Source organism: Ctenopharyngodon idella, chromosome 15 (assembly GCF_019924925.1).
Source record: "Ctenopharyngodon idella isolate HZGC_01 chromosome 15, HZGC01, whole genome shotgun sequence".
NCBI classification, from domain to species: Eukaryota; Metazoa; Chordata; class Actinopteri; order Cypriniformes; family Xenocyprididae; genus Ctenopharyngodon; species Ctenopharyngodon idella.
Genome location: NC_067234.1, coordinates 28162436 through 28180048, shown reverse-complemented (window position 1 = coordinate 28180048; position 17613 = coordinate 28162436). Strand labels below are relative to the sequence as shown.

Sequence of the window (17613 nt, the reverse complement as noted above, 5' to 3'; positions counted from 1 at the left end):
CAAAGGATTCCCTAATTTTTTTCATCAGTCGAACCCCTTTGACCTAAAATATTTACTATAAGTTAATTTTAAGTTAATAATATAAAATTTTACAACACATTCACATTCACAGTTCTCTTATTAATTTATTTTGACTGTATTTCTTTTATAATTATAAACATTTTTTTTTAATTTAAATCATTATTAGCTTTTCATGAAACCCTGCACTAGTGAATACGTGCGTATGTACATGTTGTCTGCACTGAGGTTTATGAAACCACTTGCAATCATATCTGTTAAAGGACAAACTGGATCAATACCATTACATCATATGAAATTGTTTTAAGGGGATTCCCTTTTCTCTATCCACATTTTTCCAGCACATTCACATGCTCCTTATGTAACCATGCATTTTATTGGGTGGGAACAACCAAGAACATTGTAACAGACTAATGATTAAATTATGATTAAATGAGGAACAGCGCATAAATCATTCAAGCATCATCCACTAGTTTGATTAATGAAAGATCATTGAGGTTTTGGGTTGATAATAAGCAACAATAGCAGAAGGTGTGCAAGCCTCGTGAATTTTTGAGAAAAATATGCTGCTTTTTCTCTTACTGAATCCTTCTTTTAACTACTAGAATCTTTGACTAATTAGTTAACTAACAAAATAATAAACAAAAGCTCAAGTAATGTTTGTTTATGACATTTAAAAAAAGCTCACAAAGACACAGGGAGGTATTGCAGCATCCCCAGGGGAAGAACACTGTGAGTGTTGCACGGGGAGTCCTGCAGGACCAGCGCACCTCCATCATTGATGCAGAGGAGGTGAGAGAGGAACATCCCTGCACTCACTGCTGCGCAATTACTTTAAACCTGCTGTTCTCCTGCTGCAACATCACAAAAGAGCGCAAAGAACCTGCTTTTTCATTTTTTTTCAGGTTTCTCTACGCCTTTTAAGACGTTTGGTTAATGCTGCGGTGGATACGCTGAAGTCCAGATGAGTCGCATCTCTGTGGTTTAGTTGAGTGTGTGGGCAGAGGAGATTGTCTTCCGATCTGGATTGAACTGAGTGGAACTGAATCCATTAAACCCGATCACAAAGAGAGGATGACCATTTCGACATGGGAGGATAATGTCACAGCGCTTCTTTGACTTGTTTTAATTAGTTTACAAACAAAATTGCAAAGCAAAAGAAAATATTAATAATCTGGACATCTTTATTCGACGTTTCAAGTCATATTAACCGTATGAATACAATCAAACGCGTGATTTGAAGTTGAAGAAATCGTAAATAATGGGAAATTAGCGCCGTCTGACCACTTTTATAATATTTCACATCTGCCAAAAGGAGTTCTCTTTTTCTTTCAGAAATATTAACTTTGGATTTCCACAATGGCAATAAACACAGATACGGAGTTTGCGAAATCGAATCTAGGGGAGAGTGGCGGCACGCAACCAGCCGAGACCGAGAAACTCCTCGTGACCACCGAGCCCACCGGGGTGAAGACCTCCAGCTCCTTCACGGTCAGTGTCGGGGATGACAAGGCTCTCGACGGGGATCAGAACGGCCACAGCCTGCCGCTGAGATGCGAATCAGTGGGGCAGCTCGGACCGGCTCCTCTCTCCCCGTCCAGAGCGAGCCGCTCATCATTCGCCGGTAATGCCGCCCAAGAGCAGCAGAAACCCAAAGACTACCTCATACTGGTCATTTTTTCCTGCTTTTGTCCCGTGTGGCCACTAAGCATCGTTGCGTTGGTCTATTCAATTATGGTGAGTAGGCAGTAACCAATAAGTTACAATTGAAATAATTATGGGTTTTATTTCGTAATTCAGACCAACATTACCACATTTTATATATTACTGACACGAAATTGTGTTAAAAGTAGCTAGCTACTTGAACATACAACAGTAATCTCTTTCACTTAAATAAACAGTGTCTGTTGTATGGCAAGCCATTTTACATTCATTCCTTAAAGCTACTGTTACTAGTACTAACATACGTTTAAATTACTAGAAAGTCTGTAGTGACTATTCGTTAGTAACCTTTCTTTAGATTCTTATTCCAGCTGTATCTATTTTCTTCCCATTTGTGCTCACTGAGCTAGTCTCATAAATAGGTACTATCCAATAAATAAATACAAGCAAAACTGAAACAGATAGTAACTATTGGGATAGTTTTACTAAGATGTAAATGTTAATAGTAATGGTAAATTGAACCATAGACCACCGTAGAGTTCAATTCCATTTCTTTTTGCCAGTACCAATGGAAGAGTTATTTACTGGAATACTGACTAGTAGCAAAGGCAAAAGTACTGAATAAGTACAGTGAAAGTGAAAACGACAGTAGTCGCTAATAGTTGGATTACTTTCTCAGTTAACATGTACTAAAATAGTTAGATACTAGTTAGTTTTAATAGTACTAGTTTAGTTTTAATTTGATACTATTGAGTATAATTGCTAAAATGACTTGCCATACTCTTGCAAATCATATGCAAATGCACAGGAGCTGCATTGAGAGAGCAGAGCACAAATCTACTGACAGGTGTGATTTACAGCCCTGCATATGCTCGCAGTAAACGGACCTGACTGCGTGCTTGGGAGCTGTTTGCCAGAAAATTGGTGCAGACTACCTCCACCGCACATGAAGCACCTACACAGCAGAAACTCTAGGGACTGTGAAGCAAAACAGTCATTTAGGAAGCATAAATGGGGTGTGAACTGTTCTTTAGACATAAAATGAAAGCCAGCCTAATTTTTTCAAAGCATATACAAAAATTATTTTATTCAAAATCTTTATTTCTATCCGTGTAACTCTGAGGATCACACTGTGAGAGTGCACACATGTAGGGTGTGGTGCCATTTATCTATGCCTAATGAAGACTTGCAAGAGATTGCATCCATGACATGACTGTCCCTCTGGAAAAATACTCTTGTTAGCGGATAAGTGTGCCCTGCTTTTTCTAATCAAAGATGAGTGTTTCTGTGTTCACTTTTTCATCCCCTCTCTCTGAAAGAACAGTGAATCAGCAGCGTACGACCTCAGCAGGATACAAGTGATACTTTCCACCATAGTCACATGAGAACAGCTCTTAAACACATAATTTCAATAAATTTAATAACAAATTCAGCCTTAAGTGAATTTTGAACCATTGTGTGCTCAGTTTTCATTACAACTTTCTAAGTGTTTCAGTGGGACATGCACTATTGGAGAAACACAAATTAGAGCATTAAATTCTCATCAGTGGAAAGGCGCCATACAAATGTGCTCCAGTTTCTTGTAAAGATCAAAATCCTTCTGTGCATTTACTGTACAGAATGATCCCTGCTGTGCCCGTCAAAAGCCATCTAACTTGATGCCCTTTGCAGTGCCTTTGTGTTAAGACAGATTGGATATTTAGAGTCATGAACACTCCTCATAAACCTGATCCAGTTCAAGTTTTTGAGGATGCATTAAAAGCTACCAATATTCTGCAAACACCTGTTCTACCGAACACACTCATGCAAATAGCAACTCCCAGCCTCGTCTGTCCAAACAAATACAAATAAGCCTTTCTTCCATGCCAGCAGAGTGACAGCTGAAATCAGAGCTGGCTGACAATACAAGAGAGGGCAAGACAGATCAATTTAGCCTTCTACCCTGCTATAAATAAGGACCTCTATGTCTTATTTAGGGTCGTAATTCTTAAAGAGCCCTTGTAAAGCTTTTTTCAGGTATTACCTTACATGTACTGTGTAATACAGCCGTTTGTGAATGTAAAGGATCTGCAAAGTTTCAAAGATCAATGTGCACAAGTTATTGTCTCCCAAAGAAAAAAATTATTCTGAACTGCCTGAAAGGAGTCGTCAGTAATTACAGTCTTACTTCCGGCACGAACCTACTTAGGTTTGTAACAAATTTGCATAATGCCCGCCTATTGTCTTCATTGTCTATACACAAACAATTGTTACTGTTCTTATCACTGTGTATACAAGTGCTGAGAAAGCCTCCGGAGTTGAAATTCAGATATTTTAATCTGCATTTCATTTCTGACACACGCTGTAAGCGGGAGACCAATCACAACAGACTGAGCCATCTGACCAATCAGAGCAAAGGAGGCTCTCAGAGAGGGGTTTAGAGAGACTGAATCCTTTATCAAACCGTTTCAGACACTGTGAGAAAAAGAGGTGATGCTGAAATGTATATTATGAGAAAATTCAAGCGTTTTTTCACCTTGAATGCATGTAAACCTATTGTAGGAGACCTCCAAAATAGGAACCTTAGGAACCTTTGAAATAGCATAATATAGGGCAATTTAAAGGATTAGTTCACTTTCAAATGAAAACTCGCCCTCAAGCCATCCTAGGTGTATATGACTTTCTTCTTTTTGATGAACACAATTGGAGAAATATAAATAAATATCCTGACGCATCAGCGCTTTATAATGGCAGTGAACGAGATCAACGAGTATCAGCTGAAGAAAGTGTCTCCATCCATATCCATCCATCATAATCATATTCCACACGGCCTTCTAATTACTTCTTTAATAACGGTCTTCTGAAGCGAAGCGATGCGCTTGTGTAAAAAAAATACAAGTTTTAAAGTAAAATATCTAGCTTCCGCCAGGCTGCCTTCCGTATTCTACTTACGAAGAAAGTGTAAAACTCTCACAGTTCAAAAAGCTTACGCTACGTCCTACACCTTCCCTATTCAACTTACGGAACTGACGCAATGCCAGTTCCATTTTTTTTTTGGAATTTGAATATGGAAGGCGGTCTGGCGGAAGCTAGATATTTTACTTCATAACGTGTTAAATATGGATTTTTTTTTTTTTACACAAACGCATCGCTTCACTTCAGAAGGCCTTTATTAACCCCCCAGAGCCATGTGGAGTATGATGGATGGATGTGGAAGGAGGCACTTCAGCTCATTCTTGTTGATCCCGCTCACTGCCATTATAAAGCGTGGATGCGTCAGGATATTTATTAATATTTCTCTGATTGTGTTCATCAGAATGAAGACTGGTGTTAAGTCATAAACACCTATGATGGCTTGAGGGTGAGTAAAGCTTGGGCTAATTTTTATTTGAAAGTGAACTAATCCTTTAATGTTTTTGCTTCATTAAAAATATTTTTATACCATGAAATAATAGATAAATAAAATAAATAAATGCAAATAGAATGTGAACAGGATTTCTATTAGAATTTATATCATAACTCTTATGTGGGTGAGGCTTAAACTGGAAAATTATTGTGTATTACAAACTAAAGCAGCTAAAATACAAAACAAAATAACAAAAAGCCAACTAGAAGAGTGAGAGAGAGTCATGTTATTGTATATCTTGTTTGGTAAGTTTAAAACTTTAAAATAGACATCAGAAAATAATTATCTAATATAAGAAATGTTTATCATATTGTATTTAATGTTACTTTTGACAAGTTTGGATTTCTGAGACAAGCACAATAAAAAGAGACGCAACACAATCATCTGATTTGAACTTGAAATCACACTGTGCACATTTTCATTTATGAAAATCAGGCTAATCATTTTTTCATAATCATATTATTCTCAAGACAATATTTGTGCCTTTCTGAATAATGTGTCCGACTTTAGCACAACCCTCAGTACAAGGGCAAATTCATAGAACAAAACAGAACTAAAACAATTAACACACAAATATAAGAGCACAAAGAAGAAATAAGAATAATAGACATTTTGTGGCTTTCACTGGTCGCTAGAGCAAGTCTACAAAAAATGGGATGCTACAAAAATATTTAGGTTTTATTTTGTGTTGGAATCTGGATGATTCCAGACTCATAGCCACAGACATCTAAACAGTTCCTCTCAGCCGAGAACTAGAAAGCAATTGTAACTGGCAACATAGCAAAGTGTTGTACTGTAGGTATGCATCAGGAACGGCAAAATCAATGAGCTTACAGAAGCAATACAGTGGCGAATAAGATGTTATGGTAAGCTGAAGCTCATGGAAGCAGAAAGGAACCATTTGCTCGGCATGGGGAGGTGAGGTGGATTTTATTGGACAATCTCAATGGGACCAGTAAAGCAGTAACTGCACACACTGCAGCTTCTGCTGGTAAAATATGGTAAGCAGAGCTGCTGAATGGCTTTGTTTCTGTGTCCGATAGTATGTGACGTTACACTATAACAGGAATTTGAGACTACAATAGGCTGCCATTTTCTGCTTTTCCAGCTTTTCAATAGCTCATATAAAATATCTTTGGAAAATATTGATGCATTAAGCAGTATGTTGCTCGTCTCTCAAACAAGCCCTATACTGTAATATGGTGTCATCATGTTCTCACAATGCTGAGTGAAACATTACATTACAAAAGCAAACAGCCAGTGAGATCATGTTTCCAGCGCACCTGCTCATGCACTGACAACAGACGCTTGTTTCCATGGGCAAAAACAGAGAGAGTCTTAGACAAAAAATAAAGAAATAAAACTAAATAAATACATTAAAAACTAGAATTAGGAAAAAAATAATAATATTAAAAATACTGTAGACAATAGCAATGTCAACAGATAAAGTTGCACAACGACATGCACAGATATTAAAATTTTGGCAGATACCAGTAAGTCCATAATTGTTTTCATGTTATTTCACGTAACTGATAAATGGCAGATTTAAAGGGTTAGTTCACCCAAAAATGTAATTTCTGTCATTAATTACTCACCCTCATGTCGTTCCACACCCGTAAGACCTTCGTTCATCTTCAGAACACAAATTAAGATATTGTTGATAAAATCTGATGGCTCAGTGAGGCCTGCATTGCCAGCAAGACAATTAACACTTTCAATGCCTAGAAAGCTACTAAAGACATATTTAAAACAGTTCATGTGACTACAGTGGTTCAACCTTAACATTATGAAGCGACGAGAATACTTTTTGTGCGCCAAAAAAACAAATAATGACTTTATTCAATAATATCTAGTGATGGGTGATTTCAAAACACTGCTTCATGAAGCTTCGAAGCTTTATGAATCATTTGTTTCGAATCAGTGGTTCAGAGTGTGTATCAAACTGTCAAAGTCACGCGCCCCAGTGGTGAACTATTGAAATTTTGAAACACTTATGATGTTATGAAGCCTCGTTTACTAAAATCACGTGACTTTGGCAGTTTGATACACGCTCCAAAACCATTGATTTGAAACAAAAGATTTTTAAAGCTTCGAAGCTTCATGAAGCAATGTTTTTAAATCGGCCATCACTAGATATTGTTGAATAAAGTCGTTATTTGTTTTTTTTGGCGCACAAAAAGTGGCTTTATAATATTAAAGTTGAACCACTGTAGTCACATGAACTGTTTTAAATATGTTTTTAGTAGCTTTCTGGGCATTTGAAAAAGGGAATGTTATTGCTGGCGATGCAGACCTTACTGAGCCATCGGATTTGATCAGAAATATCTTAATTTGTGTTCCGAAGATGAACGAAGGTCTTACGGGTGTGGAACGACATGAGGGTGAGTAATTAATGACATAATTTTCATTTTTGGGTGAACTAACCCTTTAAAAATTCTACATTATGGATCAATTTTGTCAAAATGAATGAAAAATAAAACACTAAAAACTAAAATAAATCATTTTTAATGTTACAAGCAAATTTAGGCATCACAACAAAAATTTATTAATTTTCAAATTTCCTAAAGAATTTAACTGTGATATAAAATGGTTAGTGTTTTTAAATATTCAATTTAAGCGAACATTAGATGATGCCAAAAAAGCTAATCTAAATATAAAAATTGGGGAAATTAACATCCACAATTAAATATACAATATCAATCAATATACTGTATATCCAAGGTATGTATAAAAAAAAAAAAAAAAAAGTAAAATATAATAATAAATATAATAAATAATGATCGGTAAGGCAGTTTTTTTATCGACCCCTTCACTCAATTAATTTAAAGCTGCACCTCCTTTAATGTTGCCACATGCAGTGTGGCCCGAAAAGAAAGCGGCTATTAATAATAATAATAGCAGAAGAAAAAAAAAAAAAAAAACATGAAATATGCATGAATGTGGTTTTATTTGTTACTGTCAATATAATCGAATTAATACAAAAATATTATAGTATTGGTTTCTTGTTGAAAATTAATTCATTTTGGACTAAGAAAAAAAAGAAAAAAGAAAAACAAAGAGAGGGGACTTGGCCTCCATTGTGCAGGTTTTCTACAGTCACTCCTCTTTGGCCGCTGGTATGGCTGTTTATAATTAATGGCTCAGGCTTGTGAGGGAACGCTAAGAGCTCCTGTTCACTCCCAGGCTGCCGCATGTTGAGAGGGGGAGGGGGAGATTTCCTGTGTGTTTATGTGACAGAGGGGAGAAAGTGAGGAGAAAAGGGGGTCATCAAATCGGCCCAGAAGAACTGTCAAAGACTTTCCAGTTCAAGAGAAATATATTACAGGCCAAAGCTCCTGGGGAATCAGCGTTATCCATTTGCCGTGTCACGGGACCACACCCCTCCTCTGCTCGGAAAAGCCGCACACAGCCCATTAGAATCCACTGGCGTTTCTGAGCATTCTCTAAACCGCACTCAGGCAAAATGCACCTCAAAACACAAAGAGCCGGAAGCCATTTGTGCGGCTGCATCACGACGACATACTGCACTGTCATCCTGCTAAATGAAAGCAGGTGAGAACGGCCGTGAGATTGAAACGCAAGAATGGCAGATGGCATTTTACTACACAGTATTTTCAAAAGACTCCCACTGATTGAAAGCGCTGATACGGCTTTTCACAGTGATTAGACTTGGGAATCAATAACGTTGTGCTGCTCCAGCCACATTTTATACCCCTGCTAGGATGTCAGAGCCAGTCTGCAGTATTTGAACTGAGAGACGATGGGTCGGTTAGCAGAGAGGGAAAGGCATGGCTCCGTGAAAAGTGCCATAGGAGTTTATATACATCTGCAAAACAGATATTTAAGTATAATTCACAAGACAAAATAACTGAAATCACACAATTGGTGCTGCTCAGAAGTTTAGATAGCCTTGGATCTTGCTGTTTGCAGGCTTAGTTGTGTAGATGCAGGAATTCCTCAATTGTGCCAAATCTGGACATATGGTTGAGAAACTTGTTTGAACTGTCAAACTTGATGCTCTTTGAGGAAACACGCGCATACACTACCATTTAAAAGTTTAGGGTTACGATTTATTTTTAAAGAACTATATAATGTTACAAAAGGTTTCTATTTCAAATAAATGCAGCTATTTTGAACTTGAATCTTGTAATAATGTATCACTGTTTCCATAAAAAAACATTGATGATAAAAATAAGTAAAGGTTTCTTAAGTACCAAATCAGCACAAATTTAGCTTTGCCATCACAGGAATAAATTAAGTACATTTTGAAATATTTTAAAATAGAAACAGTTATTTTGATTTAACTATAATTATAATTGTAATAATATTTCACAATATTACTGTTTTTACTGCATTTTTGATCAAATAAATGCAGTCTTGGTGAGAGATTTCTTAAAAAAAAAAAAAAATCTTACTGACTCAACCCTAAACTTCTGATTGGTACTGAACATATATTTTACAAGCCTAATGGTTAGAGAGTCAGACTGGTAACCCAAAAGGTTGAGGGTTTGATTCTCAATACCGGCAGGAAATGACTGAGGTGCCCTTGAGCAAGGCACCTAACCCCCAATCGCTCTCCGGGCGGCAGAGCAAAATGGCTGCCCATGGTGTTCACTACTCACTACTCCTAATGTGTGTGCACTGACTGGATGGGTTAAATGCATTGGACACATTCTGAGTATGGGTTACCATACTTGGCCTTCACATGTCACTTATTCATCTGCTATTATCATGAGCAGAACTGAATACTGTGGCTCCAAAAGCAACAGGTAAACTGCAGCTTGACATTGAGGAAGCGGAGCCTCCCTGTGGGTGAGGGAGATGTGTATGTGATGGGGAAAGCTCTTCAGTTTCTCCAACAAAACCAGTTTAATAGAGCTGTAATCTTATCTTGCCCTACCGTCTGCTCTAAGTGAACGCTGAAGACATGATTAAGAGTATTATGGTTCCACAGTCTGCCTTTCAGTCTTTGGTTGTACATTCACCAGGGAGGAATGCGAAAGTGGCTTCCTACTGTTTATAAACGGTATGTTTAACATTATGCAACTTTAAGGATTTAGCTTTTTTCCATAGCCAATATTTTGTTTATAACTCATTTTCAACTTTTGAATTCTTCTTTTCTCAACTTGACAAAGATCATCTTAAAGTCCCCCTGAAATCAAAATTAAAATTTTTTAGCTTTTAGTATGGATATGTTAGCCTTAAGGTTATGAATAGGCTGGTGTGTTCCAAAACAATGACAAAATTCGCATTTAGGAGATATAAGCATTCAAAACTTACAGTCTCTCACTTCCGCTAAAATGAATCACGGATTTTCATGACATCACACTTCAGCTTCTCGTCAGATCTTCTGTCCAATCAAATGCTCTCTAGAATCTGAAGTCCCGCCTCCTCTTACAATATAAACAGACGCTGAAACTGCAGCGGAAATTGGTCATTTGTTCACATATTTACTAGTTTCCACATAGTGAATGGCACATATAAAGAGAATAGGGAACGATTCTGACAGTCTAAATATTCTTTCCATTGACGTGAATGAAGTCCGTTTTCGCGTTAGTGTCACGTGAACTGCTGCAGCGTGCGCACAGTCTGCTCTGGTCCAGAGACACGAGAGCAGAGAGTGGATCATATCAGCGGACCGCGAATCAGCTCAGACCACAAAAGATATCCGACCCATATGAATTCTGCACAGAAAGCTGTATTTTAAAGTGATATAGAGGGCATTCGGAGGAGAAACGGTTAGAGATTAGAAGGAAACGGAGGTTTTACTGAGTTTAACAGCTCTGGCCAAGTTTTGGTATAAACAAAAAGCTATTGGCTATTTAAAACAAAGGGGCAGGGCTGTTCGATATGTCCTGACCTGTCTTCCTGTTTCAGTTGAAATTACGTCAAAACACATTGAATAAGGGCTTTAAAAGGGATAGTTAAAATGAAAATTCTGTCATCATTTACTCACCCTCTTGTCGTTCCAAACCTGCATGCAAATTTTGGTTTTGTGGAACAAAAAGGAAGATATTTTGAAGAACGTTGGGAATCAAACACCATTTGAGCCTACTGACTTCCATTGTTTGGACATTTCTTATGTTTCACAGAAGAATGAAACATAAGGTTTCCATACAGGTTTGGAAGAACATAAGGGTGAGTAAATGTCAACAGAATTTTTCAGTTTTGAGTGAATGATACCTTTTGTCTTATGTCATCATATTAATATGGAGTAACAACTGTTTCCCCAAGTTAGTATGTATGTAGTAGTATCATTACGGGAGCTGTCAAGTCCAAAGGTGCTGAACAAAGGCTGAAACATAATAAAAGTAGTGTGAAAATGATTAGTTACACTCAATTAGGGCCACATAAAGTTTCAGGCCTTTTACCTGACATGGTAATAGCAAAAAAACTTAGCTTTTTTTAGAGCAACCAAATCAACCTGAAACTAAGAGTAGTTACTACTCAACCTGTTGTGTACTCCCTATAGTCCATAAAAGATGAGGTGTAGAAAATCATATTGGATTTTTGAGTGTCAAATTATGTTAATTTACCCTGAAAATCTGTAAGAAATCTTAAAATCTGTAAAATCTTAAGAAAAAAAAAAGACCCTACATTTCCACAGATATAGTATATTCTTCAATGACATTGTGATCATCCAAATGCATTAATCAGGGTCATTATTGTTATCTAAAACTAAAAAAAACAAATATAAAATCTAAACAAAATCCCAAAAATACAAAAATAAACCAAACCAATTTTAATAAAAACTATAATAGTATCTCAATAATACTTAAATGACACTGGCATTAATATAATTTGTGTCCCTTTGTCTTGGATAAACTGGGGGAAAAAGAGAAAGCTGAAGTTGTACAAGGCTCTTCTATGCCCTACTTAGATAACAATGCTTTTGGGAATCAAGCCGTACATATTAAGTACAACTTACTTTCTATTAAAGTCCTACTTAGTGCTTCGGGAAGCTTTGAGAAGTCCATTCAGCACCTTGGACAGCGCCGCCACTCCCGAGACTCCTGAGTTTCTTTTATGATAACGTGAGATTGCGTCACATCACAAGACGAAAACCACGCCGATGTGATGGAGAATGGAATTAGCATTTGAGTGTGGGCAGATTGGTTGGCCACTGTGTCAGAGGCTTTTTCTTGCACAATCTATTGCTCAGTATTGATTACTTTAATGCAGTCTACTGGAGAGGCTCTCCCTAGGGTACACTGACCATCTAATGGGTGACTGTGGCATAGGGCTGCACTAATAAGGAAACAGCTCGCCTAATCCTGTATCTAAATCACTTGAACAATTCAGAAAGACACCTCTGACCACACATTTAGATTTCAACCGATGGCTTAACTGAAAAAAAAAAAAGTCTATTGTAACAGATTATACTGTGCATACTTTTTTGTTAGGAGGTTCTCTTTTTTTTTTCTCGCTACAGTCCAGAAACAGTCTACAGCAGGGGGATATGGATGGGGCAAGACGCCTGGGACGCTTGGCTCGCCTGATTAGCTGTGTGGCCATCATCGTGGGCCTCCTTAGCATCATAATCTATGTGGTGGTTGCAGGTACGTCACATTACAAGCTTTGACTATATCACCTAGCCAAATACCAGACATGATAGATGTGACACACTCTATTATTTTGAGTCAGAAATCACAATAAGAAATTTGTGGAGAAATGTGATAAGCAAAAGACTTGAATTTGGACTGTTCTGTGTTGTTTTTGATAAATAAAAGTCTCGGCTTTCAGATTATGCCAACTTTATCAAGGAATTCAAATAAATTTTGTTCTGATGCTGTATTCTAAAGTTCTGATTTGGTGCTCAAGAAACATTTCTTATTATCGGAGTTGAAAACAATTGGGCTGCTTAATATTTTTGTGGAAACTGATACTTTTTTAAGGATTCTTTGATGAATAGAAAGTTCAAACAGCAATTTTAATATAGAAATATTATGCAACAATATAAAAGTCTTTACTGTCACTTTTGATCTATTTAATGTCTCCTTGTTGAATAAAAAGTATTCTTAATAAACTTCTTAATAAAATCTTTACGTAACATAAATATTTGAAATGTTTGAATAAGTTACCTGATTCTGTCAAAAATATCTGAAAATAGTTTTGAGAAGATTTTCTTAAAAACAAGTTATGACAGCCACCATGACAGCCATTACATGATAACATCTCGACAATGGTTTAGAAACATAATTATATCATTCATACTCAAAATTAATTTCTAGGCCAAAATGACTCAAAATGATGGAGCAGGTCACATACCATGATTTGATAGGTTGCATGCATTTCCACACTCAGTGTTGCTGTTATGATTCATACGCTCTTTTTTTCTCCTCTATCCTCAGTGACTGGAAAGGGGGCGTAGTAAGATGAGAAACCCATCTACAGCACTACTGCAAAAAAACTCACACACAATGTAATTAAAATAAGATCTCCCTCTTAACAATAATGCCACAAAAGTTGAAAAAGAAACGAGGACTGTAGCAACTAAATAAGATCTGATTAAATAGCAAAAATGCATGCAGTAGGTTAGCATGCTCAGTGAAGAAGAAAAAAAATCCCATATGTTAAAAAGAACAGTGATGGCTTGCATTATGTAAATGAGAAACATAGCTGTTTCGGCAAGAACTCGCCTGAGGATGACACAAAGGACGAGGGGACGCTTTTCAAAGATGGTCTTTGAAAACAGGCTACGCCCGGCAAGCTGCATTTTAACCTTATATTACTCCTGGTTGATCTTGCATTCGAAAATTATGCACAGAAATATTTGCAATATAACTACTGATGTATGTTTTATAAAAAGATTTATATGTGGAGTTTAAGCTACGGGAATGAACTAGGGATGGCAAGACTGTTAGAGGCCTTGTTAGACTTAACAGAAATGGTCAGTGGGGTTGGAGTTTTCATTTTTGTTTATTTATTTTGTAGGTTTTGATTATAAAAATGACCACGTGCATGCCTGATCTTGTATGTGAATAACTGTCAGCATTTTTCATTACTATCTTTTTTTATCTGTGAGAGTAGTGGGTATCTACAGATGGGAATGTAATTCATTGTCCAGTGCGTGTCCAATGCTATATTCTCTCAATGGCACAAAGTTCATGGAGAGCTCTGTCCTAGCAATGAGGCTCCACTACACGTCCTGCACTAGTATAGTTTCCTTCAGAGAGGTAAGACTGTAACGTTAAGCATGCCATGCCTCTCTCTCCTGACAACAACTATTGGAGCATGGACATTCAACTAGAGGCATGCAATGGCCAGCACCATTCTGTGACAAGACCTTTATATCAGTATGCTAAACAAATCACAGGACTATTCATCTTTTCCAGGACAGAATGCCAGTCTCCTTGTCATAAATCTCCCTTACTTAACCCTTATAAATATGAGATATATATCAGCATATTTATAGAAATATTTAGGCATGCTGTGGGTGGACAAAACACTTTTTTATCTTCACCTAGAATGAGCTAAATGACTTTTCTTTGACACGTCTCACAGTGTTGACTGCATCTCTGTGACTGCTAATTCATCAATCTGCTGATATTAAGACAAAATTACACAAATTAAATATGTAAAAGTGGAGGTACAGATACATAACAGCACTTATCTGGATAGTTAGACTAAGGGATGGTTAGGAAGGAAACATTCCACAGCAGTCTATTGATCTGCTTCATTCATACTTAAGTATTTTACTGCCCTGTCATAGATTTATAAGCACTTTATCACTTATTTTTCATCATTATTCTCGTGTCTTGTCAATACTTTTGTGTCCTACAAGTATGACCTTCATGTATAAACTAGACTGTTAGCACCTAAACACCTAAGACTTCATTTATAGGCATTGTACTAAATAGTTTAGTGTTTTGTAAATTCATGTGATCAGATGCCTCTTTTTTTCTGGAAATTGATGCTACTCATAACTATTTTGTTCACTGTAAGCAATTATGTTACTGTGTAATTCATAATAACCATTAGGCCCATATGAATGAGATGCAAAAATGCTGCTATGTGTCTTTTAAAACTGTGATTTGTTATGTACAACATATGTTTTTCTATGTACCTTTGCAAGTGTGAAATAAACTTTAACATGCATGGTCCACAACTTGCTTGCAGCTATTGATCCTGTACAGCACAGTGGCGGAGAAACATAAGCAAGAAAATTACTGCATTAGCAAAAAAGTGAAAATGTTAAACGTACCAAACAAAGAGACACAGCGAGACAACAGCTTTCAAAGCTTTCCAGCCCATAGCACATAAACACAAGCTTTATTTTTCATGCTTGTGACTATCGCTGCTGTAAATAATGCATGGCTAAGGAAATGGCACAAGATCTACTGGCTGATTTTGCACTTCCCTGGTTCTCTGATCTCTAAGTATGGCCCTCTGCCCAGCCTCACTCCAGCACTCAGCACTAACAGCGCTCTCTCATTCACATTGACACAAAGTGTTTAAATCCACACAAATCTAGCCACCATCTTAAATGAGACTAAAGTGCCGTCATTAGTCATCTAGGATCATAATCTGAAAAGGTTTTATTTGGAAGGGGAAGAAACAATGACAAAGCCATAGAGCTCTTTGTCAGCTGAACGCCAAGGACCTAAATTATTTGAAGTGAGATGTCAAAGAATGTAAATCTTTTAAAATATAATGAATTTTACAACATCTTTGCATGTCCATTTTTACGCTTATTTTTCAGTTATACATTTTAATGTAATTCGGCACTGGCGTTTCAGGATATAACAAACATGGCCTATATTCCTGTTCAGGAAACCTGGATACTTGTGAATTAAAAACAGTGATTTTCCGGGGGGGAGGCCGGGGGTCACTGGGGTCCTAAGCAAACATCCAAGGGGGCCTCAAGATCATTTAAAATGATTTAAAATATGATAAAACAAGATATTAAAATTGTTGGCATCAATAGCCTTGTGGGCAGCACGCCAACCCGCTTCTGGGGACCCGAGTTCGAGTCCTGGCTCGCGTTCCTTTCCCAATCCCACCCCCCCTCTCTCTCCCACTTCGCTTCCTGTCTGAATACTGTCCTATCGCAATAAAGGCAAAAACGCCAACAAATAAATCTTTAAAATAAGCCACTTTTTTTATTTTAATTCACTCGCACAACAAGTTTTCTTTTTCCTTTGAAAAACCAGGGTTCACATGGTCTTGAAAAAATATGAATTAGCCCAATTTTAAAAGTGTGATTTCTAGACCTGGAAGAGTCATGTAAATTAAAATCTCCATGGACATTTTTATAATGAACATACATTTTTATGAATATGCATGCCACACTGTAAAATATTTTATCTGGTAGAAATTGTGCATAAATAATTTAAAAATTATTATTTTTAATCCGTATCCAGTAAATCACGAACAACTGGAAAAGTCCTTTGAGGTCTTTTTTTGTTGACAAGATTTAATGCTAATGCACCAGCCTCAACCATCTAGTTTAGTTTTGCATGGACTGGGTGAAATTTCCATATTCCTCCCGAGTGGCTTCAAATGTGGCTAATATGATTTACACAATAAGAACATGTTTCTGGATCAACATTCTTTGTTGGTGCAATAACACGTACCAACAAATCAACGCCCTCTTTAGTTTAGGAGTAGGGTTAGGGCATAGGATGCCATTCATGAGATGGTTTAAGGTTACTGTAAGGGCTATATTTGGTTTAAATGGGTGTTGATCCAAGATTACATCTTACATTGATAAAATGTGTTGCACTTTCAAGTGAAGGAAAAGGTCTCAACATCAAACTCTTTGCAAAATCAAAAAAGTGATGACTTACAAATGAGAGACAAGGGATGGTCAACAAAGTATTTACTGAACTTGCAGTATAATGTACGCCAGGGGTGCCAGGTCCTGCTCTTGGAGGGTCATTATTCTGCAGAGTTCAGCTCCAACCCTAATCAAAATCACCTGAACCAGCTAATCAAGTCCACGATTACTAGGGGTGGGTCTCAATCAGCTCTCTAGTTCAGTAGTCAGGGCACTGATCATGGAGTCAGCCATTTTAAAGGCTTTCTCAATCGCAAAACCCTTCCAGTGCACTGAAACGTTTGCTCCCTAAAAAGTCCCACAATGCACAGTGAAAACCAGGGAGAATCAATGCTCACTGTGTTTTCTTAGAAGTTCTGAAGAGTCATCAGTGTCCCAATGTGCAGTGAGCCAGGGTCCCTACTAGTGCCTGAATTTGTGTACACGATATACTGATTCACAAACTTGGAAGCTAGGGAGCTGATTGAGATGCACCCTAGATAATTCAAGGCAAGTGTGTTTGGGCAGGTTGGAGTTAAACTCTGCAGGCCCTTCAGAAATAGGATTGGACACCCCTGATGTAGACTGACTGTCAGTACAGTCACCCAGGAGTAACTTCAGGTTACGTGTCTTGCTCAAGGGCACAATGGTGACAGAGCAAGATTGTGATCTCTGCAAGTCTCCAGTTTCAGACTCACACTGACTACTCAGCATCTGTAACTTTTTGGAAAGCAGCCCAGGAAACCAAGTATTATATGACCCCCTCTTCCTATTCACACTCAACTCACGC

General features: G+C 37.4%; 1 protein-coding gene across 1 annotated transcript; it reads left to right on the top strand.

The window, feature by feature from the left end:
* Nucleotides 1-776: 776 nt before the first annotated feature.
* On the top strand, nt 777-15173 carry trarg1a (trafficking regulator of GLUT4 (SLC2A4) 1a). Its single transcript, XM_051862445.1, has 3 exons — nt 777-1755; nt 12498-12624; nt 13417-15173. The coding sequence occupies exons 1-3, from the start codon at nt 1378-1380 to the stop codon at nt 13434-13436; spliced, it is 525 nt and encodes a 174-aa protein (XP_051718405.1). The 5' UTR covers nt 777-1377; the 3' UTR covers nt 13437-15173.
* Nucleotides 15174-17613: the final 2440 nt, after the last annotated feature.